Source organism: Scyliorhinus torazame, chromosome 22, assembly GCF_047496885.1.
Source record: "Scyliorhinus torazame isolate Kashiwa2021f chromosome 22, sScyTor2.1, whole genome shotgun sequence".
Lineage (NCBI taxonomy): Eukaryota > Metazoa > Chordata > Chondrichthyes > Carcharhiniformes > Scyliorhinidae > Scyliorhinus > Scyliorhinus torazame.
The window spans coordinates 105,382,921-105,406,259 of record NC_092728.1 but is presented as its reverse complement, the minus strand read 5'-3'; the positions used below and the strand labels follow the sequence as shown (position 1 = coordinate 105,406,259).

The 23,339-nt window shown below is 45.6% G+C and overlaps 1 protein-coding gene across 6 annotated transcripts in view; it reads right to left on the bottom strand.

The window, feature by feature from the left end:
* The window catches only part of sptan1 (spectrin alpha, non-erythrocytic 1), a 138,656-nt gene that overhangs the window by 8,188 nt on the left and 107,129 nt on the right, over positions 1 to 23,339 (bottom strand). For all 6 annotated transcript variants that reach the window (XM_072488829.1, XM_072488827.1, XM_072488828.1 and 3 more), the window contains 9 exons: positions 20,158 to 20,279; positions 17,703 to 17,835; positions 14,992 to 15,090; positions 10,830 to 10,989; positions 9,111 to 9,187; positions 7,010 to 7,219; positions 6,339 to 6,635; positions 4,235 to 4,347; positions 2,710 to 2,727 (listed from right to left, as the gene is read on the bottom strand). In XM_072488829.1, the coding sequence (XP_072344930.1) occupies positions 2,710 to 2,727; positions 4,235 to 4,347; positions 6,339 to 6,635; positions 7,010 to 7,219; positions 9,111 to 9,187; positions 10,830 to 10,989; positions 14,992 to 15,090; positions 17,703 to 17,835; positions 20,158 to 20,279 (1,229 nt within the window). The remainder of the gene's footprint in view (positions 1 to 2,709; positions 2,728 to 4,234; positions 4,348 to 6,338; positions 6,636 to 7,009; positions 7,220 to 9,110; positions 9,188 to 10,829; positions 10,990 to 14,991; positions 15,091 to 17,702; positions 17,836 to 20,157; positions 20,280 to 23,339) is intronic.

Genomic DNA, 23,339 nt, shown 5'->3' with positions numbered 1-23,339 from the left:
AGACAAAGGGATCACTCAGATTTCCAAGAATCAACACATATACATTTGGATTTGTCAAGCTGAAAGTGAGCTGGACTTGCCGTCACAGGGCATTTTACCTGCAGCTGTGTGTGGATGAATGGACATATGATGCAACAGGGTAATGTCTGCTAGTAAGGGGATTCATGTTTAGACCATGTGAATAAACAAACCAAATTTTACAAGCTTAAATTCAAGACTTTTAAGTAACATCTGGCAGCCATGCCAAACATCTTGAAGTCCAAACTGCAAAGAGGGATATCACCATTCCATGTTTAGAACAGAATGATCTGAATTAAGCTTCGCATCAGATGGCACATAAGGAAATCAATTCCAGAGAGTGCTGAATTGGTTTCAAATCTCCAGTGGGAATTTTAAAAATCTACCTTCAGTCTCTAGTAGTGCAAAAACAGTCTGGGATGAACAAACCTTGAATCAAATGAAGTCTCATGGGGCAAAAGGGAGGTGAGATGGCTGCTCATACATATGCCACCTGGGCACTGGAAGCTTTAAGCCATTTACAGAAATTAGAGCTGTTGCTTTCCGCTGGACTCAGGAGCAGTGAACCACATGGGTCAGCAAGGTACAGGTTCAATCTCTGTGACAAATTCACTTATACCTAGTCAGGGAGGCATCTTTGTGTTGTGTTGCGGGGGGAGGGGGGGCTGGAAATCAGCTCGGCTTTCTGCTGCTGATTTTTAGGGAGCTACTCTTGGTCACATTGCACATTTATACAAGTTTGGCGAGCGCAGATTAGTTCTTGATTCCAATGCATCCAGTGGCTAGAGAACAAGCTGACACAGTGGTGGTCATATTGACCAGTTGGCAGGATTTGCAAGTGCCCGGGAAAGCATCAATGCCTTCAGGGAAGAAAGAATAAGTCTCCATGACACAGAATCGAAGTTCAACCATCCCTCATTTCTCTCACTCAGGCAAAAAGTCAACTGGGACCTGTTGCCACCAGTTACCACATGCAATGTTACACCTAACACAGTGCTTGGGGGGGACGGGGGACGGGGGGGGGGGGGGGGGGGACGGGGGGGACGGGGGGGGGGGGGACACAGTATGGCAGCACACCATTTCTTTTACACAAGCAGCATTTACTATAAAAGCTGCAAGCTTATGGCAGTGATGTTAGTATCAGAATCGAGCCCCATTCAGACTGCAAGTGCGTTATAAATAACAGGAAAGATAGAAAAACCTTCCAGCCAGATCATCCCCAACTTCATACTGATACACATGAATGACACGACGATACGCTATACTAGTAGGAAAAAGATGAGATTGAAAAGGAAAGAAAACAAATATAAAAACGAGCTCAGAACTGAGGACAGTGTTAAAATATAACTTCCCGCAAGCTCATGCCGTAAAAGTAGGAGTCTTTTGACTCCAAACAGTAACACTGTGGAGTCTGCACACCCAAATGTTTTAATGTTCACTTTCATCCTGTCCTATTCAAGTTCCATTCACTCATCGGCCTATCTTAGCTGGTCCACACATCCACTCTTTGCTTTGCAGCCTGCTGACTACATAGTGTAAATTTATGTACTATCAATTGAACAGCGTGCTTAAGCAGGCACTGGAATTTTCGTTGAGACAACTTTCCACCTGAAGTCAGGCTTCCAAGGGTTAAGCAGGACTGTGGAAATATTCAGGCAATAGATGTTAAATCTCAGCCTTAACCACTCCACCTTTGGTACCACCAATTTCTATCCTCCAAACAGGAATGTGACTAATATTTTACAAACTTTAGCCCATTGAGTTCCCAAGACTGAGCTCTATTCCCTTGTACAAAGAGAAAATGAAGAAAATTAGTCGACTGGTCAGGCAGGATCTGTAGAAAGAGAAATAAGAATTTGTCAGGTCGATGGTCAGCCTTGATGGAATGCCATGAACCTGAAATATTAATCCTGTTTCTCTCTCCTCAGATGCTGCCTCAACTGTTGAGTGTTTCCGCTATTTTCTACTTTATTCCAAATTTCCAGAATCCAGTTTGTAGCCTTTGTCTTTCCCAATGGGTATACATGGTCTATAATGATTTTTGCATTTTAATCATGATTCTGTAAGGAAATTAGTACCTTGGCCTCTGGCATAACAACCTTTCCCTCCTGCTATATTTTAAAAATCAGCAATGGGTGCAAATGGTTGGAAAGAGATATTATAGCTGTTTACTTGCAAAATGGCATCATGGTGGCACAGTGGTTAGAACTGCGGCCTCAGAGCCAGGGACCTGTGATTCCAGCCTCGGGTGAATGTGTTGAGTTTACACTTTCTCCCCGTGTCTGTGTGGGTTTCCTCCGATTGCCTCCCACAATCTAAAGATGCGCAGGTTAGTGGCGGACCTGATCAATGCACGAGGTTACGGGGATAGGGCGGGGTATGGGCCTTGGCAGAGTGCTCATTCGGAGGGTCAGCGTACTCGATGGGCCGAATGGCCTCCCCCTGCACTGTAGGGATTCTATGGATCTCATTTTCTTATTTATTTATTGAATAGAACAGTGACTTTCACCAACATGGTTTGGACCCAATGGTCAGTTAAATTGTTGACCAGCCCACCCCACGTTCCCATCATTATTTCAGCCCACCCCACATTCCCATCATTATTCAAGAGAAAGGGAACACATAAAAGGCTGCAGCACGAAAGAGGCAGGCGAGATCACAGCAAAGTACAAAACAAAAAGCGATATTAACCCATCCAGTAGGTATGTCCTGTAGACAGCATCCAAGCATCAGGCAGCAGGAGGAGAGGAGAGGAAATTCCAGATGGGGCAAGGAGAGGAGAGAACAACAAAATTCATTAATCGGCATCAAACTGTAAATTCACCAAAATGCAAAAAACATCAGTAACGATCATTAAAGGCATGGCAGAGCAATATTACTGAACAAAGACATTTAACAAAAACGTTCAGTATTTTAGAGACGGTAGAATCTTTTCCATGTAAAAGCCTATTTGAATGTAGGACAGTTATTACCACCACCCATGAAGTCGAGTTCACCAGACCATTCAAGCGGGAATTAAAGAAATGTTGAAAAGGCCGAGGATTAAAAGCAGGGAAACAGGATAAGAGTAGACAGCTCCATATGGAGCTAACACAGATACTGGCACTTCATAGGGACAAAGTAATGTGTGATCTCCTGGGTGAAATTACTGATTCATCATGTCCCAAAATAAATCTCTCAAACATTTGTAAATGATAAACAAACAGGAATTTGTACAAGTGATAAGTTTAAAATAAAAGATCTTAATTGAAATTGAAAATCGCTTATTGTCACAAGTAGGCTTCAAATGAAGTTAGTGAAAAGCCCCTAGTCGCCACATTCCGGCGCCTGTTCGGGGAGGCTGGTACGGGGATTGAACCGTGCTGCTGGCCTGCCTTGGTCTGCTTTAAAAGCCAGCGATTTAGCCCAGTGTGCTAACTAGATCTTAGATGCGGAAAGCCTCCCCACATCACTACCCAGTTTTATCCCTGAGTGAGATTGAGCCAACAGGACTCATCCAAAGCAATCACAAGTTCCTACAGTGTTTGTTTATGCCAGTGAAGGGCAGAGGCAGTTCAGTCAGGGTTTGTGCTCCTGACTGTCAGCCAGCACTACCGGCTTGAAAAGTGCATCAGTGTTGCCAGCAGGCAAGGACCGGATTGCACTCTACTCCTGTGCCACGTTATTTAAGAGCTTGCCAACATTCATTGTCTAAGCTCACGAAGAAGAAGAGCCAATAATTGCAGGTTAGACACATCGAAACAAGGAGGCCATTCAGCCCCTCAAGCCCGATCGACATTCAATTAATTCACAGCTGATCTGTACCATAATTCTATCTACCCACCTCGGTTCCCTAACCCTTACTACACTTGCCCAAAAAGCATCCATTAATCACAATTTTGAAATCTGCTATTGACACCCAGTGCCAGTTTCTGATTTTCATCACTTTTCTTGTGAAGAAATGTTTTTGACATCATCCCCGAATGGCCTGGCTCGAATTTTAAGGTTATGTCCCCTTGTGGGCTCCCCATATCAGAAAAAAGTTTCTCTTTTATATTCTAGGTAATAAAAGTCTAGTCCATGCAACCTGTCCTCAAAGTTTACCCTATTGAATCCTGGTATCATTCGAAGAAACACAGCCTCACTATAAAATACAAAGATGCTCCAGTATCTTGAATATTATACATATACTTTATCACTCAGGATTCTATACAATATACTTTTAACGATGCATCACCTGGTTTCCTGCAGCCACTGGTGGAAGGCGTTTGCATGTTGAGCAAATTCCTGACGTAATTTATCATTCTCTTCCTGCCTTCTCTGTTCCTTCTGCAATTCCAGCTCACGCTCCTGTTAATTGATGAATAAAATTGCTTCAGTGCTACAGCAGAGAGAACCAAACAGTGTACATGATCCAAGGATTTCTTTATAAAAAATATAAATTTGAGTACACCCAATTAATTTTTTCCAATTAAGGGGCAATTCAGTGTGGCCAATCCACCTACTCTGCACATCTTTGGGCTGTGGGGGCAAAACCCACGCAGACATGGACAGTGACCCAGAGCCGGGATCGAACCTGGGACCTCAGGTAACCACTGCACCACCGTGCCGCCCTTCCAAGGATTTCTTTTTAATAGTTTTTTAAAATATAAATTTAAGAGTGCCCAATTATTTCCAATTAAGGGGTAGTTTAGCATGGCCAATCCACCTAACCTGCACATCTTTGATTTGGGGAGAATGTGCAAACTCCACACAGACAGTGACCCGGGGCCAGGATCAAACCCGGGTCCTCAGCGTCGTATGCAGCAGTGCTAACCACTGCACCACCATGCCGCCCGATGATCCAAGGATTTAACATTCACCAAAACTTAACAAATACAAAGCTCTGAGCAGGTCATACTGCACAAAAGGCAATACAGCACAGGCTGGTGAATCCAGTCTGGGTTGTGCAGAAGACATCAGAAATTAAATGAAATGAAATGAAAATCGCTTATTGTCACAAGTAGGCTTCAACGAAGTTACTGTGAAAAGCCCCTAGTCACCACATTCCAGCGCCTGTTCGGGGAGGCTGTTACGGGAATCGAACCGTGCTGCTGGCCTGCCTTGGTCTGCTTTCAAAGCCAGTGATTTAGCCCTGTGCTAAACAGATGGGATGAGTATTTAATTGGAAGGAACCGGGGCTGATTAGTGAGCCAACAAAAGTTCAGGAGAGGCTGGTGGCATTTAACTTAATTTACTGGAAGTTACAGATGGGATAGAGAAGGGTATGTGGTGACATTTATAAAGATTCTAAATGATAATTTTCAATGTGAACATTAGAAAAGTCCTGCTGACCCCATAATGAATTATAAACATCCTTAAAGAACATCCTTAAAAAGCATGTACTTCTAAAAATGTACAACAGCAAATGTAACAGCAGAATTGTTCACTATTGTTTCTTTGGTGTTCTGAAAAATAAGGTTACACCTAAAAATAATCAATTAGAATTTTAATGTCTGGAGGCCTATTTATGGAATTGATAGCCCCATGTTGTGGGATGACTGTGCTGTGGTACAGTTTAGGGTACCTACTGCACCCTTTACAATGAGCACGTCTACCATCATTCCACTATTCACGGAATGGATAGCCCCATGCTGTGGGATGACTGTGCTGTGGTACAGTTTAGGGTACCTACTGCACCCTTTACAATGAACACGTCTACCATCATTCCACTATTAAGAGGCAGCGAAAGAATCTTGACATCACCCAAAAGTGTCAAACCAGCCATCTTCCAGGCCTCTCCTACAGCGTAAATTAGCAGGACATCCAAATCAGAAGCAAGGATAGGCCATTTGGTCCATTTAGAAAGCAGAAGGGTCAGAATGAGTCTGAAGTCCAGCGTGTATTAGGAAACACCAAATAAGGGTAAAGTTGTGTCTTATTGTGTAACCATATTGGGGCAGCACGGTAGCCTTGTGGCTAGCACAATTGCTTCACAGCTCCAGGGTCCCAGGTTCGATTCCGGTTCGATTCCGGCTTGGGTCACGTGTCTGTGCGGAGTCTGCACATCCTCCCAGTGTGTGCGTGGGTTTCCTCCGGGTGCTCCGGTTTCCTCCCACAGTCCAAAGATGTGCAGGTTAGGTGGATTAGCCATGATAAATTGCCCTCCGTGTCCAAAATTGCCCTTAGTGATGGGTGGGGTTACTGGGTTATGGGGATAGGGTGGCGGTGTTGACCTTGGGTAGGGTGCTCTTTCCAAGAGCCGGTGCAGACTCAATGGGCCAAATGGCCTCCTTCTGCACTGTAAATTCAATGATAATCTATATCACACACTTCCTTACATCCTAAAGAACAGTTCTTACCTTTATGATTTTCTGTAAGTTTCTCCAAGTTTCCTCCAGGGCTTCCATGGTGAACCAGGTGTAGGGGTTAGAAAACATCCGATAACTCTTGATCTGGTGATCAAGCTCAGCCAGCTGGCTGAAGTCAGTCTGAGCTGAGCTCAATGATGAACGAAAAGCCTCATGAGCCTCGCGCAGGGCCTTGATCTCCTCCAGAGAGTTGCAACGCACAGGGTCTGTGAGGTCCTCCTCGGCATTCTCAAACCAACTGTTAAAGGCTGAAGCCTTCTTAGCAAAGGTCAAGAAAAGATCTTCAAGCTGTGGGAAAGAATGAACTAGAGTTCAATAATTGCAGTAAATAAGACATGGGATGTTTGTTTGCTGGCGCGGCCAACATTTATTGCCCTTGAGAAGATGATGGTGAGCCATCTTCTTGAACCGTGGCAGATGTGGGTTTGGGCGGTGATGCTGAAGAAACCTTGGCATGTTACTGCAGTGCATCATGTATCGATAGTACACACTGCACACCACATTGTACACACATTGCATCGGTGGTGGAGGAAGTGGATTTGAGGTTTCTTCAGTAATTGTTAACACATTACACACACACACCTCCTAGTTCAAAGTAGAATAAATTCACAACAGTGGACCAGCTGCTTAACCAGCAGGAATTACATTTTACATTTGCTTACTTTTCTGAAATGTTCCTGTGCTTCAAGCAATTTCTTCTTCCTTTCACCAGAATTAGCCAAAAGCTGATTCCACCTTTTCATTAATGAAGCATGGCGGGCTTCAATAGCTTTGGACTGAATGTGTTTCGCTGCCAGTAACTGATCCTTCAATGCTGTAATATTAGTGATCCCCTCCTGTTGGAAAGCCTGCAGACCAGCATCAAACGTTTCCTGTGAAGAAAAAAAAAAAGGTTTTTGTCTAATATTTGCTAATACAGTTGAGGTAGACAGTAATGGTATTAACCCCTATGAAAATTGTGTTACCAACCTCTGTGGGAGAAGCAAGTCATCCAGTGTCAGGGTCTAGTTTAACATCTTTATTCACTGGATAACTAAACTGAGCCATGTTGCAGAATGGCATTAATGGAGTGGGGATGGAGGGGTGCAAGGAGAAGCTGCAACGCGTTTAAACAGGCTTCTCTCACTCATTTTTCATTGGCAATCACTGACAAGCAGCAAGGTTCGAACATGTCCTCTTGCTATAGAATGCATGGAGTTTCTAACCAAAAATGTGAAGAAACAGCTTCAATTAGAATAATGATGTCGGGAGTCACGGGATGAGAGGGCTGGCATGGTTGTGTTTTCACGAGCTCCAGCTCTGCTCATTCTTTAATCAGAATCACAGAATACTACAGTGCAAAAGAGTTCGCCCTTCCTGGGTTACATGGCATGTGCTATGTCCCTGGAAGCTCCTGACTGGTGTTGTGAGTAAGAGCTGAGATAAAAATTTTAAATACTCATTTATTTGTGGTGGTCGGAGTGAGGCCCAGCTTGCAGTGGTGCAGTTGCTGCTGAGCGGGCTCTCGCCGTGATGGCCCTCATCGTAGATGTTGTCTTGGCTGAGGATCTTTGAAGAACTGCGGGCTATGAGAACGGTGGAGGCACACAATAAAGGTTCTTGGACTTGAAAGAACACATTGCCTGGCGAGGGAACCTGCCTTCATGTTGACAAATTTCTGATGCATGGTAGCATAGTGGTTAGCACAATTGCTTCACAGCTCCTGGGACCTAGGTTCGATTCCCGGCTTGGGTCACTGTCTGTGCGGAGTCTACACGTTCTCCCAGTGTGCGCGTGGGTTACCTCCAGGTGCTCCGGTTTCCTCCCACAGTCCAAAGATGTGCAGGTTTGGTGGATTGGCCATGCTAAATTGCCCTTGTGTCCAAAATTGCCCTTCGGGTTGGGTGGGGTTACTGGGTTATGGGGATAGGGTGGAGGTGTGGTCTCGAGTAGGGTGCTCTTTCCAAGAGCCGGTGCAGACTTGATGGGCCGAATGGCCTCCTTCTGCACTGTAAATTCTATTCTATGAAACTATGTGACATCCATCCTGCTGGTTCAGGAGAGGGTAATCAGACGGGGTGTGTCCCTGAGCCCAGTCCCTCCAAAACTGAGAGGAGTGTTCCCGACAGTGTTGGAAAATTGGCTGCCATGCTTTGGTAATCCTAAATTGGAGATTGGTTGGATCAGATTCGATGGAGCACAACGCATCAGGTCTTGGTTGTCGGTCTAGCCCACCCAACGCTGGTCCCTTGTGTCCTGTCCTCTCGATGCATGGCATGAGGGGTTGGAAATGATCGAGTCCGCCGGGTTGTTTGTTTTTCCCTGGCTGGGGCCTAGGTTGTGGACCACCTGTCTGAGAGCCTGGTGGAAGTGATAGTGTCTCGTGCTTCGATCGTTGGAATCCTTAGGTGCTTCTGAAGAAAGCTCGCTGGTCTGCCTCGCCCTCAGTCTTCTTGTGTAACATGGAGGCTGTCTTTATTCTGCAAATTGCCCTGCGTTCTTCTGTAATCCTGGACGTTGCTCTCTGTTGATGATGTTGTTGATTTTTTGTTGCTGCCTTTTTTGGGAGGATGGGTGGGGCCGGGGCGTGGGAGAGGGTAGGCGGTTGGGTTGGTAGAGTTAGTTCAGTCTTCACCCCCACCCCCAGTTAGAGTTAATCTGCTTCAGGTTTCTTTTTGACATTATTTATTTATTTAGTTTCTTTTTAAAGTTATTGAATTTAAGAAAACTTGTCTGGATTGCTAGTCCAGTGACAATACCTGCCCCATGAAGGAAGCCGGTTACCTGTTTCGTGAGCAACGTTTGTACGGAGGAGAGATCACGCCCATAATCATCTGTCTTCAGACTGTTCTCTTTCTCACCTAAGGGAGAGAGACTAAAAATCACATTTATGGCTGAAGGCATGTAGACCGTTCCCACTGGCAACTATTGCAAATTTTTGTCACTCCAACACTGGTGACAACTTTGGCTACCTAGGTCCTATGCTCTGGGATTCTCTCCCTACCTTTCTCTTCTCTTCTGGCGGCACGGGGTGGCTTGAATGGAAAATCCCATTGACGAGCAGTGGGAACAGAGAATCCCGCCATCAACGAATGGCATTCCGCTAAAGAGCACACAGCTGGGGGACTAGAGAATACCACCCCATATGCTAGCAAAAGGACGTTGGTATCTTTGCTTTAATCGAGTATGAAAACCACTTTCAAATCACTTAAATAACAGTCTCTCGCAATAAGAGTCAAGTGTCATAAATGTCGATGACAAGGCATCCCTATTTACTGAGAAACTAAATAGTGACAGAACACACCCTAATTTGCCACACAGCCAAGTTTCTGATGTCACATATTGGTGGGATATCCAAAGATTAGATGCTATCTTAGGGGATCAAAGTACAAGGACCGTACTTTGGCAGTGTTGATGTGGTTCAATTAATGGAGCTAAATTGGGAGTTCAAGACCACTTCAGTCCATTGAGCCTATTCCATCATTAATCAAAATCATGGCTGACCTGTACCTTAACTCCTACCTTGGTTCTGCAACCCATAATACCTTTGCCAAATCACAAATTATATAAAAGTACAATTTTTCAAGTGGATGTGAAAGATGTTATTGCATTGTTAGAGTAGCAAGGAGCTGGCCAAAGTTTCTCTCTCGACCAAAGTAACAGATTATTTAGTCATTGCTTATATAAATTAACCATCACATCTGCCTACATAACAGTGACAATATTGGTTGTTAAGAGCTTTGGGATTTCCTGAGGACGTTGAAGAAACTATATAATGCATGTTTATCCTTTAATTAAAATTACTCTAATTTCATAATACAAATAACACAACTTGTATCTATGTGACACCTTTAATATGGTAAACATCCCAAAACAAATTTGAAATGTTCAAATTGAACATGGTGGTTAAGGGCTGCCACGAACAGTATAGCTCCTAGTAATTTATGTATTGGTGAAAAAAGACAAAGCTTTTTGTCTTGTTCTCATCCGGCAATTCGAAAGAATAACAGATTGGAAAAAGAACAACAATTTATACTGCAGGCGAAGACTACTAATTGGCAGCAGGTGGACTCTGATTGGTAGAGGCATTGCAATGGAGAATGCACCAGTTAACCGATAGTTAACTGCCAAGCTTTGTTTAACTGATAGTTAACTGCTAAGGTTTGAATTTAAACAAAGCTCGTCTTTGTTGTATTCATGGCAATGCCTCGGCCAGAGTCCACTTGTCAACCAATCATTACTCTCATCTCATGCAGTATAAATTGTTGTTGTTCTTACAATTTGGTATTCCTGCAATTGTCCTAATGCGTGCAGGATGAAAAGCTTCAACAGCATGTCTTTTTTCAGCAACACTCAGGCTATGCACTATTAAATGACAATTTATGTATAACATTGAAAATATGTTTATTGTTTCCACATGACTTTTGGTTTAATTAATCAAGTGCTCAATCACAATAGCAGGCTTTTGATGATCTATCCACTCAGGACTGCCCAGAAACATACCAATCCATGACTCAACTACATCTGCCTTCCAGTTAAACTGCAAGAATGCAGAATTCTCATCCAGCTTCGCCTTCCTCTGAGCAGCCGCCTTCTCCAACTCTGTCACTTTCGCTCGCAATCCCTTCATCTTTGCAGCAATATTCTCTACATAATGATTGTTCTGTTGGTGATATTGAACAATATAGGTTATTGCTTTGCAGTATACACACTAATTAATGCACAAGGTTTACAAGCTCCAATAAGTAATTGCAAGAGTGGTGATAATTCAAAACATATCGGTAAATACATTCTAATTTGTGTCTTGAAAATAAAAGGGAAGCATTGAATTATTTGGAAATCATGGACATAGCTTGAAGAGCATCTGAATCAATCTTGGACACTAGGGGTATTTAATGCAACAATGTGGTGGGGGAGGAATAGGAATTAAACAAAAAGAAAGAAAAATCCTTTGTACTGCAAGTCAATATTGAATGGCTCAGTTTATTCAGCAAGTGCCAAGACCCTCAGGCTCAACGTCCAAAGTTCAGTCCCTGATCTGTGATTTTAGGGAGTAATACAATTAACCTCATGCCTCTGGGTACCATGGGTTAAGGTGCTCAAGGTTCCCACCCCCAGCTGCTTCTGCCGAAGTCTGTACGGCTGCTATGCGAGGACACAATCCGGCTGTGTTGCCCCTATTACTGTCACCTGCCAACGTGCCCAGTCAAGACTTGTGCATAAACCATCGACGTTGGGGCAGGCGGAATATCAGAGGGCCACTAGCACCCATGGAACTGTACTCAGCAAGTGGTCAATACCTTCTGGGGTGAAATGGTTAAAAAAGGGAGGTGAATTCAATTATTCAGTAAAAACATCTGTTTCAACAAAACCATAAATCATGGGCTGAATTCCCCGCCATGCTCCACCACCAGCGGAATTTCCAATGCTGGAGAAAATCCGGCATTGGGGGATAAAATGGATCGGCACCCTTTCCGATGCTCCGGTCCCTCCCGCTGGTGTCAGGATCAAGGTTCTCGCCCTGCGCCAGCGGGAGGGTGCAAATGGGTCATTAAGACCCATTTGCATCCTATTAACGGACCGGGCACCATATTCTACAGGCTCTTATGATTCTCCGGTCCTCTGGGCCGGGAATCACGTGGGCATGAATTGGCACAGGTCTTGACAAGCGTGTGCCTGACATGGTGGACCTCGTGGTGGCTGGGGGGGGTATCCCCCAAATTCCAGTGAAGGACCACCCACCCTCCCGTAATGCAAGACTTGCCCACCCCATGCTCTCCAGACCCCGACATCAGAGACACCCTCATTAAAGAGACCCCCCCCCCTTAACAGGCCCCCTAAATAAAGAAACCCCCACCAAAAGACCTCAGAACAGAGACACCCCTGTCTGGAAGCCCCCCCCCCCCTCCCAAAAAAAAAAGAAAGACCACTATCAGGAAGTCCTCCCAGAAGACAGACTCCAGTCTGGAAGCTAGAGAGCAGTCCAGACAGAGGCAGTGAAAAAAAACACTGCTTTAACACCCACTTGGGCAGTACACGTGCTGGAGTCACCACAAGAAGCAGCAGCTGCCACTTCAAAGTCACACAACCATGAGGGCGATGAATTGAACAATGCTGACAGCTGGGTGTGTGTGGTGGAAGCTGCCAATCACAGCCTAGCAAAATCACTATCAAGGAGAAATGAATGAAAGGCTTGCAGATCAAAAGATCTGAAGGGGTTTAAACCCAGCTGAATGGTTTTCACTTTCCAGGAATTGACATCCGCTCCCACGAGACCCACCCCATTGACAGCGGCGTGACTCGGAGTCAGCACCCGGAATAATAAAAACAGTTGACCTCGACCAAAATGCCAGCTCCCGCATTTTCCTCCGCAATGCGGGCTGAACACCATTGTCATACCGCATCACCCTGGACATGGTGGTCCTGGATGTCTCCTTCTCAGATACCCACACGTAATATTACCTGGCGCTGGTCCCTTTCCTGGTGCACACACCCACCCTCTGGTTGCCATGGTTGCCGTATTGTCCCCAATGCTCGGGCCCAACCCAATGGGTGTAGGTCACTGTGTCCATGACATTGCCTCCCGCAGTGTTCAGGCATCACATTCTGATTGGGATGCTAGGCAATAACCCCCACATGCTACATGGCATATCTACCCATTGGGATCCACCTGGGAGGTGTGACGTGCTCACTTAATGACGATTGCCAATTCCCAATTAGCAAGAGCCTTCAGTCGCGTAGCCTGTAGCCTCCGCAGTTAGTGGGAGTTATGGGTGGTCGCTGGGGCAAGCGGGCTGAGGTGGTCGCTGGGTCAAGCGGGCTGAGGTGGTCGCTGGGGCAAGCGGGCTGAGGTGGTCGCTGGGGCAAGCGGGCTGAGGTTGCCCCCAGAACAGGACCACATGATCTGAGCACTGGGGCGGCAACCCCAGTGCCCCCCAGGCTCATTGCCCGGGAGTGAAGATGGCTACTCACCCCCTCGTGTCGCAGCAGCAACCCTTCCACCAGATTCATGTTCTTTTCAAAGGAGTACTAACCGGCGCCCGTGTGACCACTTGCTGTGGAGGCAGGTAGATCACGGGAGACTGTTAGATAGGGGATCAGTCCCGTTATTTGTATGGAGATTGGGGTTAAGTGGTGATTATTGGTTTCTCGCCATGCTAAGGCGGGATCCTGATTTCACCAACAGGAGGGGGCCAGTTAGATCGCAAACAGATCAGCACCCGATACGGTTCTTGAGTTTTGGCCCCGCGATTTAATAACCTCGTCGCGCTCTCGCTTAAGCGCAACGCGGCCATTAAATCGCGCCGTTGCATTATATGAAATATCAATAAAATAAAATGTCGTCTACTGTTATTTTTTCAGTAATACTCAACAAAATGTTTCATGTTTACAACAGGATATCTCGTGCTGTTGTAGCTATGGTACTCACTTCACATTCAGGAATCTTGTGTTCGCCTAGACAGTAAAATGTGAGCTATTTCAGGATGGAAGGCTACACAGCTGATCCTGTTCTAACCCAGTATATGTACACATTTGCAAAAGGAGCACTGAAAGCAACAAATAAGGACCCCATGAAGCTTTCCCCTTTCTCCCCTAAAACTGCCCCCAATTCTTTTTAAAATGTGTTAATAGGATAATGATGGGGCGGCACAGTGGAGCAGTGATTAGCACTGCTGCCTACGGCCCCGAGGACCCGGGTTCGATCCCGGCCCCGGGTCACTGTCTGTGTCTGCGTGGATCTCACCCCCACAACCCAAAGATGTGGTTCGGTGGATTGGCCATGCTAAATTGCCCCTTAATTGGAAAAAAAGAATTGGGTACTCTTAAATTAAAAAAAAAAAAAGGATGTGGATGATACAGACAAGACCAGTTAATAACCTAGTCCTTGTCCCAAAATAGCAGACGGTTTCTTTTTGAATTTATGCCACCCTCGTGGGTTTTCCCATTGCACTATTCAGTAGGTTTGTTACTGCAACTCTGCTCAAAAGTAGCAAACTCAGCATAAATTGAAAATCACACCCAAGACATTTTTGACCCTGGTGGTCCAGTTCCTTACTGAAAAAGTTTAGCAAGTAACTGGGGAAGCACCACAAAAAGATTTAGTTCTGCAAACAGGAAATGTATTAACATTGGAGATAATGTTCACCAAGTTTAAACATATTTACAGTATTCTCTTGAGTTTTAAAGTAGTCTGCACACCTGGTGTTATTTTTTTCAGCAATATTCAACAAAATGTTTTGAATGTTTATAACAGGATATCTCATGTCGTAGCTAAGGTACTCGCTTCACCTTCTGGATTTAGGTTTGAGTCAGAACACTCTCGGACTCTCAAAATCAGTAAATCACACTCAATAGTTTAGTCAGTTCTTGACTAAGCTGCAACATTAATATCTTGCACAGGCACGCATTTTTAAGTAATTAAAACAATGATGGGGTGCAGGGGTTCGAAAGAGGAAATCTTAGCATGGATCCTTTCAGCAAAGAAAATCTGGTTTGGCTCAATCTTTGGGTTGCTAAGAGGAGGAAAGCCGTCAAAGAAAAATGGTTAAAATCCCATAAATAAAAGATGTTTTGTTAATCATGTCTTGTTACATTACAGCCCTCGAGGCAACCACAGAAAATAACGGCAAGAACATACAAAACAATATTTTTATAAGTCTCTCACCTTCTTTATCAGTTCCTCTCCATTAGCACAAACATCATGCACTCGATCGCGGTGAACAGTGAAATCAGTTTCAAATGCTTCATGTTTTTTCAGCAATCCCTGCAGAAAGTAAAAAGAAATGAGACCTAGTTCAGCATATTTCAAAGACAAACATTATAGTCACGTAGGTGCTTTACTTCCTCTACTTTCATACTTATTTTTCTTTTTTAAATTGAGTCACAAGCTACCATAAGAAACATATTCAACAGGATAAACACCAGGATAATGGACTGTTCCATTTTGACTTCAATGGAAATGTATAATGGGTGGCACAGCATAACCTGCTTTTCACACCATCACAAGGTCAAAATTAACCCCCCCCCCCCCCCCCAGTCAAAAAGTGATACTGATTAAATTCCACCTATTCTCTTACATACCCATTTCCAACAAAACAACAAAATTGTCCCAGAGAAACAGCAAAGACTTGAGGGTGGGGTAAGGAAACCAGGACAGACACTCCACATCTATCCCTAGTCTGGTTCCACCATCCCATCCACTGCACCCTGATTCAAGGAGAGAAGTTAGCCACGGCTTCCATACTCTCATGGGCGGCACGGTAGCAGTGGTTAGCACTGTTGCTTCACAGCGCCAGGGACCCGGGTTTGAGTCAGTGTCTGTGCAGAGTCTGCACATTCTCCTTGGGTCACTGTCTGTGCAGAGCCTGCACGTTCTCCTCGTGTCTGCGTTGGGTTTCCTCCGGGTGCCCTGGTTTCATCCCTCAAGTCCCAAAAGATGTGCTTGTTAGGTGAATTGGTCATTCTGAATTCTCTGTACCCGAACAGGTGCCGGAATGTGGCAGCTAGGGGATTTTTACAGTAACTTCATTGCAGTGTTAATGTAAGCCTACTTGTGACAATAATAAAGATTATTATACAAAATATATGTGCAAACACACAACTCACAAACCTCCACAACTGGACTGCCTCCAATGCCGATATATCTTTCCTTAGAAGAATTCCCACCCATAATTCAGAAAGTTGTGTTAAAAGTCTCATCCAATGAGGATAAAATCCAAGCTGATACTTTTGGGGTAGAGCGCTGAGGTGGTGGGGTACTGAGCCACTTTTGGGGTGGAGCACTGAGGTGGTGGAGTACCAAGCCGCTGTGTTAGAGGTCCTTCTTCGGATTAAATAGAGGGCCTCTGTTCTAGTGAATGGTGAAGATCTTATACCACTATTCATTGTTACCTATACAACAATGACTACACGTCAAAAAGTGATCAGAATGCTCATCTGTCTTTCCTCACAGCCAGAGAATGGTGTCTAGCAGCATGAATCCCATGTAGAAACTACGGCAGAACACTACCAGATGCTGCATCACATTGATGCTCCAACACACTGCCAGAAGCAAAGTGACATAAATTTCTGCTATCAGTCATGCTGACAGCACGAGATGGTGAGAACAGATCGGTACATTCCTATGCTCTGCTCTATTGCCCACAATCTTACCTATAAAATTGAAAATGGAAAATTGAAATAAGACGCCAAGAATGCATCATCTGCTAATCTTTTTTTTAACATTTAGAGTACCCAATTCATTTTTTCCAATTAAGGGGCAATTTAGCGTGGCCAATCCACCTACCCTGCACATCTTTGCGTTGTGGGGGTGAGACCCACGCAAACACGGGGAGAATGTGCAAACTCCACACGGACAATGACCCAGAGCCGGGATTCAACCTGGGACCTCGGCGCCGTGGGGCAGCAATGCTAACCACTGCGCCATCGTGCTGCCCCGTCATCTGCTAATCTGAAGTAATCCTGATGTAATAATATCTTTTGGGAATCCCCAAGTTGTGGATGCATTACTTACTTACACATGCTGAGGACTGTTGCCATACTAAATAGATCAGTTAACTAGTAAAGGCCTCATATGCAGTGACTAACATGTTGGACTACTCTATTGTTGCCTGAACACCGGGTACATACAGGTTCACAGCAGGTTCACCATACAAATACCTGGAATGTGTGGGTTATCTTATAAAGGAAAGGATGGACATGCTACGCCTGTATCCACTGGAGACAAAAAGAGTAAAAGGCGACCGGATTGAAACACAAGAATCCTGAGAGGTCTTTCCAGGTGGATGTGGAGAGGATGTTTCCTTTTGTGGGAGAATCTAGAACTAAGGATCACGGTTTAAAAATAAGGGGTCATCCATTTGAAAGAGAGGGGAGGTGAATTTTCTTTCTCCAAGAGGGTTTCTTCCCGAAAAGGCAGTGGCAGCAGAGTCTTCTGAATAGTTTTAAGGCAGAGATGGATAGATTCTTGGTAAGCAAGGGGTGAAAAGGTATCGGGATGCAGATTCAAGGTTACTTTCAGATCAGCCATGATCTTATTAAATGGCGCAGCTGGCTGGAGGAGGCGACTGGTCTGCTCCTTGCTCACATGTATGTCTCATTAAGCCAGCAGCAGGCAAACTTGCCAGATTCAGCATTAGGGCTTCCTCCCAGAAACAACAGTTCTTCCTAGACCTAAACCATCTCATTTCAGATTTGCTAAGGATGGTCACTGGAAAGTTTACCTTCTGTGTCACCAACAAGTGTATTGGAACTGGCATCATTAACCATAGGAGAGCACCTCAGCTTAAAATCTAAATTAGATGTTCAATGGCTGAGGAAATTGATACTGTTTTCCATATTGCCCATCCCCGTCTTTTATAAACCAATGACGCTGACCTGCACTGCAGCAAGTGTGTCTCCATAATCCTCACTGGCCACCAGATTCAGTTTCTCATTGATCCAGGCCTCCTCTTCCTCAACATTTGCCACAAACTGCTGGTACTCCAAGGATTCCTCCAAACGCTGTCCTCTGCAACACAACACAAATTAGCATACCGAGTAATTTCTACAGGGAAAGTTAACTAAGCCCAGTCTCTGTTCTCTGAATCAACAACACCAACAGACTCGATGGGCTGAGTGGCCTAATTCTGCTCCTATGTCTTATGGTTTGATCATTATCATACTGCTGTTTTTAAGAGTTACCTCAGCATAAATTGGCTGCCTTTCCAACCACGTAACAGTTTCCTACCATATAACTGTGACGACACTTCATTGATTGTAAAGCACCTAGTTGGAAAGTCCTGAGGTTGGTCAGGGTAACACAAAAATGCAAGTTCTTTAAATCTTTCAGAGCAAGCCATGCACAAAAGGAATGCAGAATGAGGGATTAGGGGTTGTATTCTAGGCCCGGGGTAGTTGGAAAACATTCCAGGTGAGAGTCTGGTTTGAGAGTGTTGAAACTGAGGGACAAGGAAACCTCACATGACCATTTGCTTGGGGGACACAAATCAGTTTACAATACTTTAAATGGTGCCCAGGGAGGAGGCAGTTTAACTATCCATACTGGAGTCCCATGTCTGTCAAGGAGAAACAGATGGAGCATGTACAGTGCGCATCAGTCCCCTTTGCCCCAGAACTAAAGAAACCAAACTTGCAGTTCTGAAAAGGAGCAGCTAATTCTGTAAAATGTTTTGTATTTCACTTGTTTCCTTCTACTGTCTGGCCAAGGTGAATCTTATATGTTTAGTAATTTCCTGTTTTTCTCTCAAGGGTTCCAAGTCACTCAGAAGTCACGCAGTTAATTCTTATTCTGGGCACGATTCTCCCAAAAGGGAACAAAGTCCCCTAGCGAGCGCATTTAGCGCGTGTTTCCTGACGCTCACAGTGCTGACATGGCTATTCAACGCAACTCATGTTGAATAAGGGGCCTGAACAGGGAATGCACAGCCAGTGCCGCACTTTTGTACAGTGGCATCCCAATCTCCGAGGCCCCCCCCCCACCTCCGCCCGAATGGCACCGCCAACCTGACACCACCCATGATAGCTGGCAGTACCAGGCCCTGGAGGCACCAGCAGTGCCAGGGCACCATCCTGCCCAAAAATCGTGCAACTGGGAGACAGCCACGAGTGCCGTTCTGTCTGGTCTCTATTTGTGGGGTCCAGTGCTGAACTGCGCTCATCCAAGGTCTCTGAGGTGAAGGGGCTGAATCCCAAAGCCGCAGGTACCTCGGAAATCTAAGTGAGGCTTACTGCCAAAAAGTGATCTTGTCCATTGAGGGCAGGATTCACATAGCAACATCACGAGGTGTGGATCCCGGGAGTGGTTTTTTTTAAATCATAGAATTTACAGTGCAGAAGGAGGCCATTCGGCCCATCGAGTCTGCACCAGCTCTTGGAAAGAGCACCCTACCCAAAGTCAACACCTCCACCCTATCCCCATAACCCAGTAACCCCACCCAACACTAAGGGCAATTTTGGACACTAAGGGCAATTTATCATGGTCAATCCACCTAACCTGCAATTCTTTGGACTGTGGGAGGAAACCGGAGCACCCGGAGGAAACCCACGCACACACGGGGAGGACGTGCAGACTCTTCACAGACAGTGACCCAAGCCGGAATCGAACCTGGGACCCTGGAGCTGTGAAGCAATTGTGCTATCCACAAGGCTACCGTGCTGCCCGTCACGTGTCTCCTGGCTTTCAACGGCCACCACTGCGCTGCGGCAAGCTGCTTTTCGGTTGGATCGCGCTCTCTGCGTTTGGACTTATCTGACTGGCTGTTTCTTCCACTAATCGTATTAAAATGCATGCCCATCTTTCATTTCAAGTCTTATTTCCTACTTTACAACACTGGTTACACTTGAAAAATTAGCGATGTGCCTGTGTTGCCCTTTGGTAGGTCCCAGAGTTGCAAAAGGTGGGCAGCACGGTGGCGCAGTGGGTTAGTCCTGCTGCCTCACGGCGCCGAGGTCCCAGGTTCGATCCCAGCTCTGGGTCACTGTCCGTGTGGAGTTTGCACATTCTCCCCGTGTTTGCATGGGTTTCGCCCCCACAACCCAAAGATGTGCAGGTTCTGTAGATTGGCCACACTAAATTGCCCCTTAATTGGAAAAAATGAATTGGGTACTCTAAATTTATTTTTTTAAAGTCGCAAAAGGTACTGTATAAATAGAACTTTTTTTCTCTGACAAAGAACCTGGCCTGAAATGATGATCGGTTAATTCCTCCCACAGATGCTGACCCATCTGCTGTGTGATTACAGCGTTTTAGGCATTTCCCGCCCCGCAACAGTAACATTACAATTTAGCAAAAGCTCAGTCCGGAAAGCCCTGTTGGATAAGCTGGACTGACCGAGCAGCAGCAAGTTCTTTCAGTTCCTTCCAGTGTGCCACAAACTGGGCCAGTCGCTGCTGGATTTCTTCCTTGCCAATCGTATTATCATCAGACAGCTTCTTTCCGGTCTCCAGTACAGACTGTTGTAAAAATAAAATCAACCATGAGCATCTCCTGTAATCAATGAGAAACTAGCTCAAACCAGGGATAGACTAAGGTGCACAATGCCCATCTGTTCAAGTTTTAATTGTCTACTTTATACACAGCTCAGTTAAGTGTTTGCACTTTGGTCACTTTTGCACAAAGAAACCAGCAAAAAGACAAAATATTCATAGAGGGATTTCTCCCACAACATCCTCAAACAAAGAATAAAAAGGCCACTGCTAATCCTACTTTGGAACATTTGACTTCAAACAGGTGTCATTTGAGAGTACCTTTAAGAAATGGGTGTTTATAAATGGGTGTGAATATAAATATCTGTAGCGAGAGTACCTTTAAGAAATGGGTGTTTACTACTGCAGTGATGTCAGAGAGTTGGTGGAGCTGGGCTGTATGTCAGCTTTTTACTTTCGTTTTAGGCTGCCTGCTGCAGTTTAGTTTTGTTTTGTTTTCAGTGTTGGAGTGTGTTTTAGTTTTGTTTTCAGTGTTGGAGCTGAAGCCAGACAGAGCAGGTGTACTGTTGGTCTCTCTGCCATGAAAAGACTATCTCTTGATCATTTGGTGAATTCAGAATTATAAATGTTTTCAGTAGTGAATGTAAACCTGATGTGCTTCTGTTAAAAGGTATTGTGTCTGTCTTCTGGATGTTGTTTGGGAAGTTATTAAGGATTACTTAACGTTGTATTCTTTGGGGGTTGTATTTGAATTAATGGTTGCTAAGATGTTCACTGTATGTTTTAAAAATGTTAACTTGAGTTCATAGAATAAACATTGTTTTGCTTTAAAATTACTTTTCCATTTTTGCTGTACCACACCTGTAGAGTGGGCCGTGTGCTCCCCATACCACAATCTATTAAAGGTTGTGGGTGAGGTGAATTCCATGATACACTTTGGGGTTCTCTAAACACTGGCCCATAACTCAGGTCTACTGTGAGCTGAACTGAAAACTGATTTAGTCCAAGAAACATTAAACAAACACAAAGGTTTGTAACATTACCTCGGAATCATATTGTAATTTATAACTTATAAAGACACACTTTGTAAATGCCTGTTTTGGCATGTATGCTGGGCCTATGTTTTTGTAGGTTCTGCCACATAAAAATAGGAGGCCTGTCAATGACTTGTAAGAAACTGCTTTATTTTATGTCTCCGTTTTACCAACTCCGTGAGATCAGAATTTTTTGACTTGCTACGTAAAAAAGTTCATCATCGACTTCCGGGTGCGGCGATGACCAGCTAAGTCGCACGTTTCGGCAGCTCCCGGTGGAACGGACTTTTGGGCTCTTGACAGGAGCCCCAACGGCAATTTTAACGGCAAAAAACACCGTGCGGTAAACCAGAAGGGAATTCCCCCTGGACACGGATGGAAAAAGGAGAGGAAAGTGGCCGGATTGCAGCGGATCCTTTGGAACAGCGGCAAGGAAGGCAAGCTAAAACCAAGATGGCGTTGGAAGGTGGCAGTTTCATATGGGGCCCTGAACAACAAGAGTTCTTGAAATGCTGCGTGGAGGAGATAAAAAAGGAAATGAAGAAAGAACTGTTGGCCCCGATACTACAGGCGATCGAAGGGCTAAAGGAGGAACAAAAGACCCAGGAGCAGGAGCTTCGGGTCGTGAAGGCGAAGGCAGCCGAGGATGAGGACGATATACAGGGCCTGGTGGTGAAGACGGAGATACAGGAGGCACATCAGAAACGATGTGTGGAGAGGTTGGAGGCACTGGAAAACAACGCAAGGAGGAACAACCTGAGGATTCTTGGTCTTCCTGAAGGTGTGGAGGGGGCGGACGTCGGGGCATATGTGAGCACGATGCTGCACTCGTTAATGGGAGCGGAGGCCCCGACGGGTCCGTTGGAGGTGGAGGGAGCGTACCGAGTTATGGCGCGAGGATCGAGAGCAGGAGAAACTCCCAGAGCCATAGTGGTGAGATTCCTCCGTTTCAAGGATAGAGAAATGATCCTTAGATGGGCGAAGAAAACTCGGTGCAGTAAATGGGAGAACGCGGTGATCCGCGTTTATCAAGACTGGAGTGCGGAGGTGGCGAGAAGGAGGGCGAGCTTTAATCGGGCCGAGGCGGTGCTTCATAAAAGGAAGATAAAATTTGGAATGCTGCAACCGGCAAGACTGTGGGTCACATCTCAAGGGAGGCACCACTACTTTGAGACGGCGGATGAAGCGTGGACTTTTATTGTAGAAGAAAAACTGGAATGAGTGGATTATTAAAAAGAACGTTTGGACAAAGTGGTGGGGCGAATGTGGGGGGCAAAGAGGGGTTTTATGTTCTAATCCTGCGGTATGGTAACTTTTCTCTCTCCCACAGGTGGTGATGGGGGGAGGTGGGGAGGGAGAGGAGATGGGGCGTTGGCCATGGGGGGCGGGGCCAAGGGAGAAGCGCGGGCTTGGTTCCCGCGCTATGATAATTATGGCGGGAATAGAGAAGCAGGAAGGAGGGGGCGTCGCGCGGTGCGAGCCGTGGTCACGGGGGGAAGCCGAGGTCAGCCAGAGTTTGCTGACTTCTGGGAGCAACATGGGGGGAGTAATTACGCTAGCGGGGGGTCTAGCGGGGGGGAATAACTGGGTTGCTGCTGCTGGGGAAAGGGGGGAGTGGGTACGGGAGAGGATGGGCGGGGGGGCACCGCCTGGGGGAGATACAGCTGCGTGGGAACTGGGTGAGAAGCTGGAAAAAGATGATGGCTAATCGGCAAGGGGGGGGGGGTGGGAAGCCCCCCAACTCGGCTGATCACGTGGAACGTGAGAGGGCTCAACGGGCCGATAAAGAGGGCACGGGTACTCGCACACCTTAAGAAACTTAAAGCAGATGTGGTTATGTTACAGGAAACGCACCTGAAACTGATAGACCAGGTTAGGCTGCGCAAAGGATGGGTGGGGCAGGTGTTCCATTCGGGGCTGGATGCGAAAAACAGGGGGGTGGCTATATTAGTGGGGAAGCGGGTAATGTTCGAGGCAAAGACTATAGTGGCGGATAACGGGGGCAGATACGTGATGGTGAGTGGCAAACTACAGGGAGAGATGGTGGTTTTGG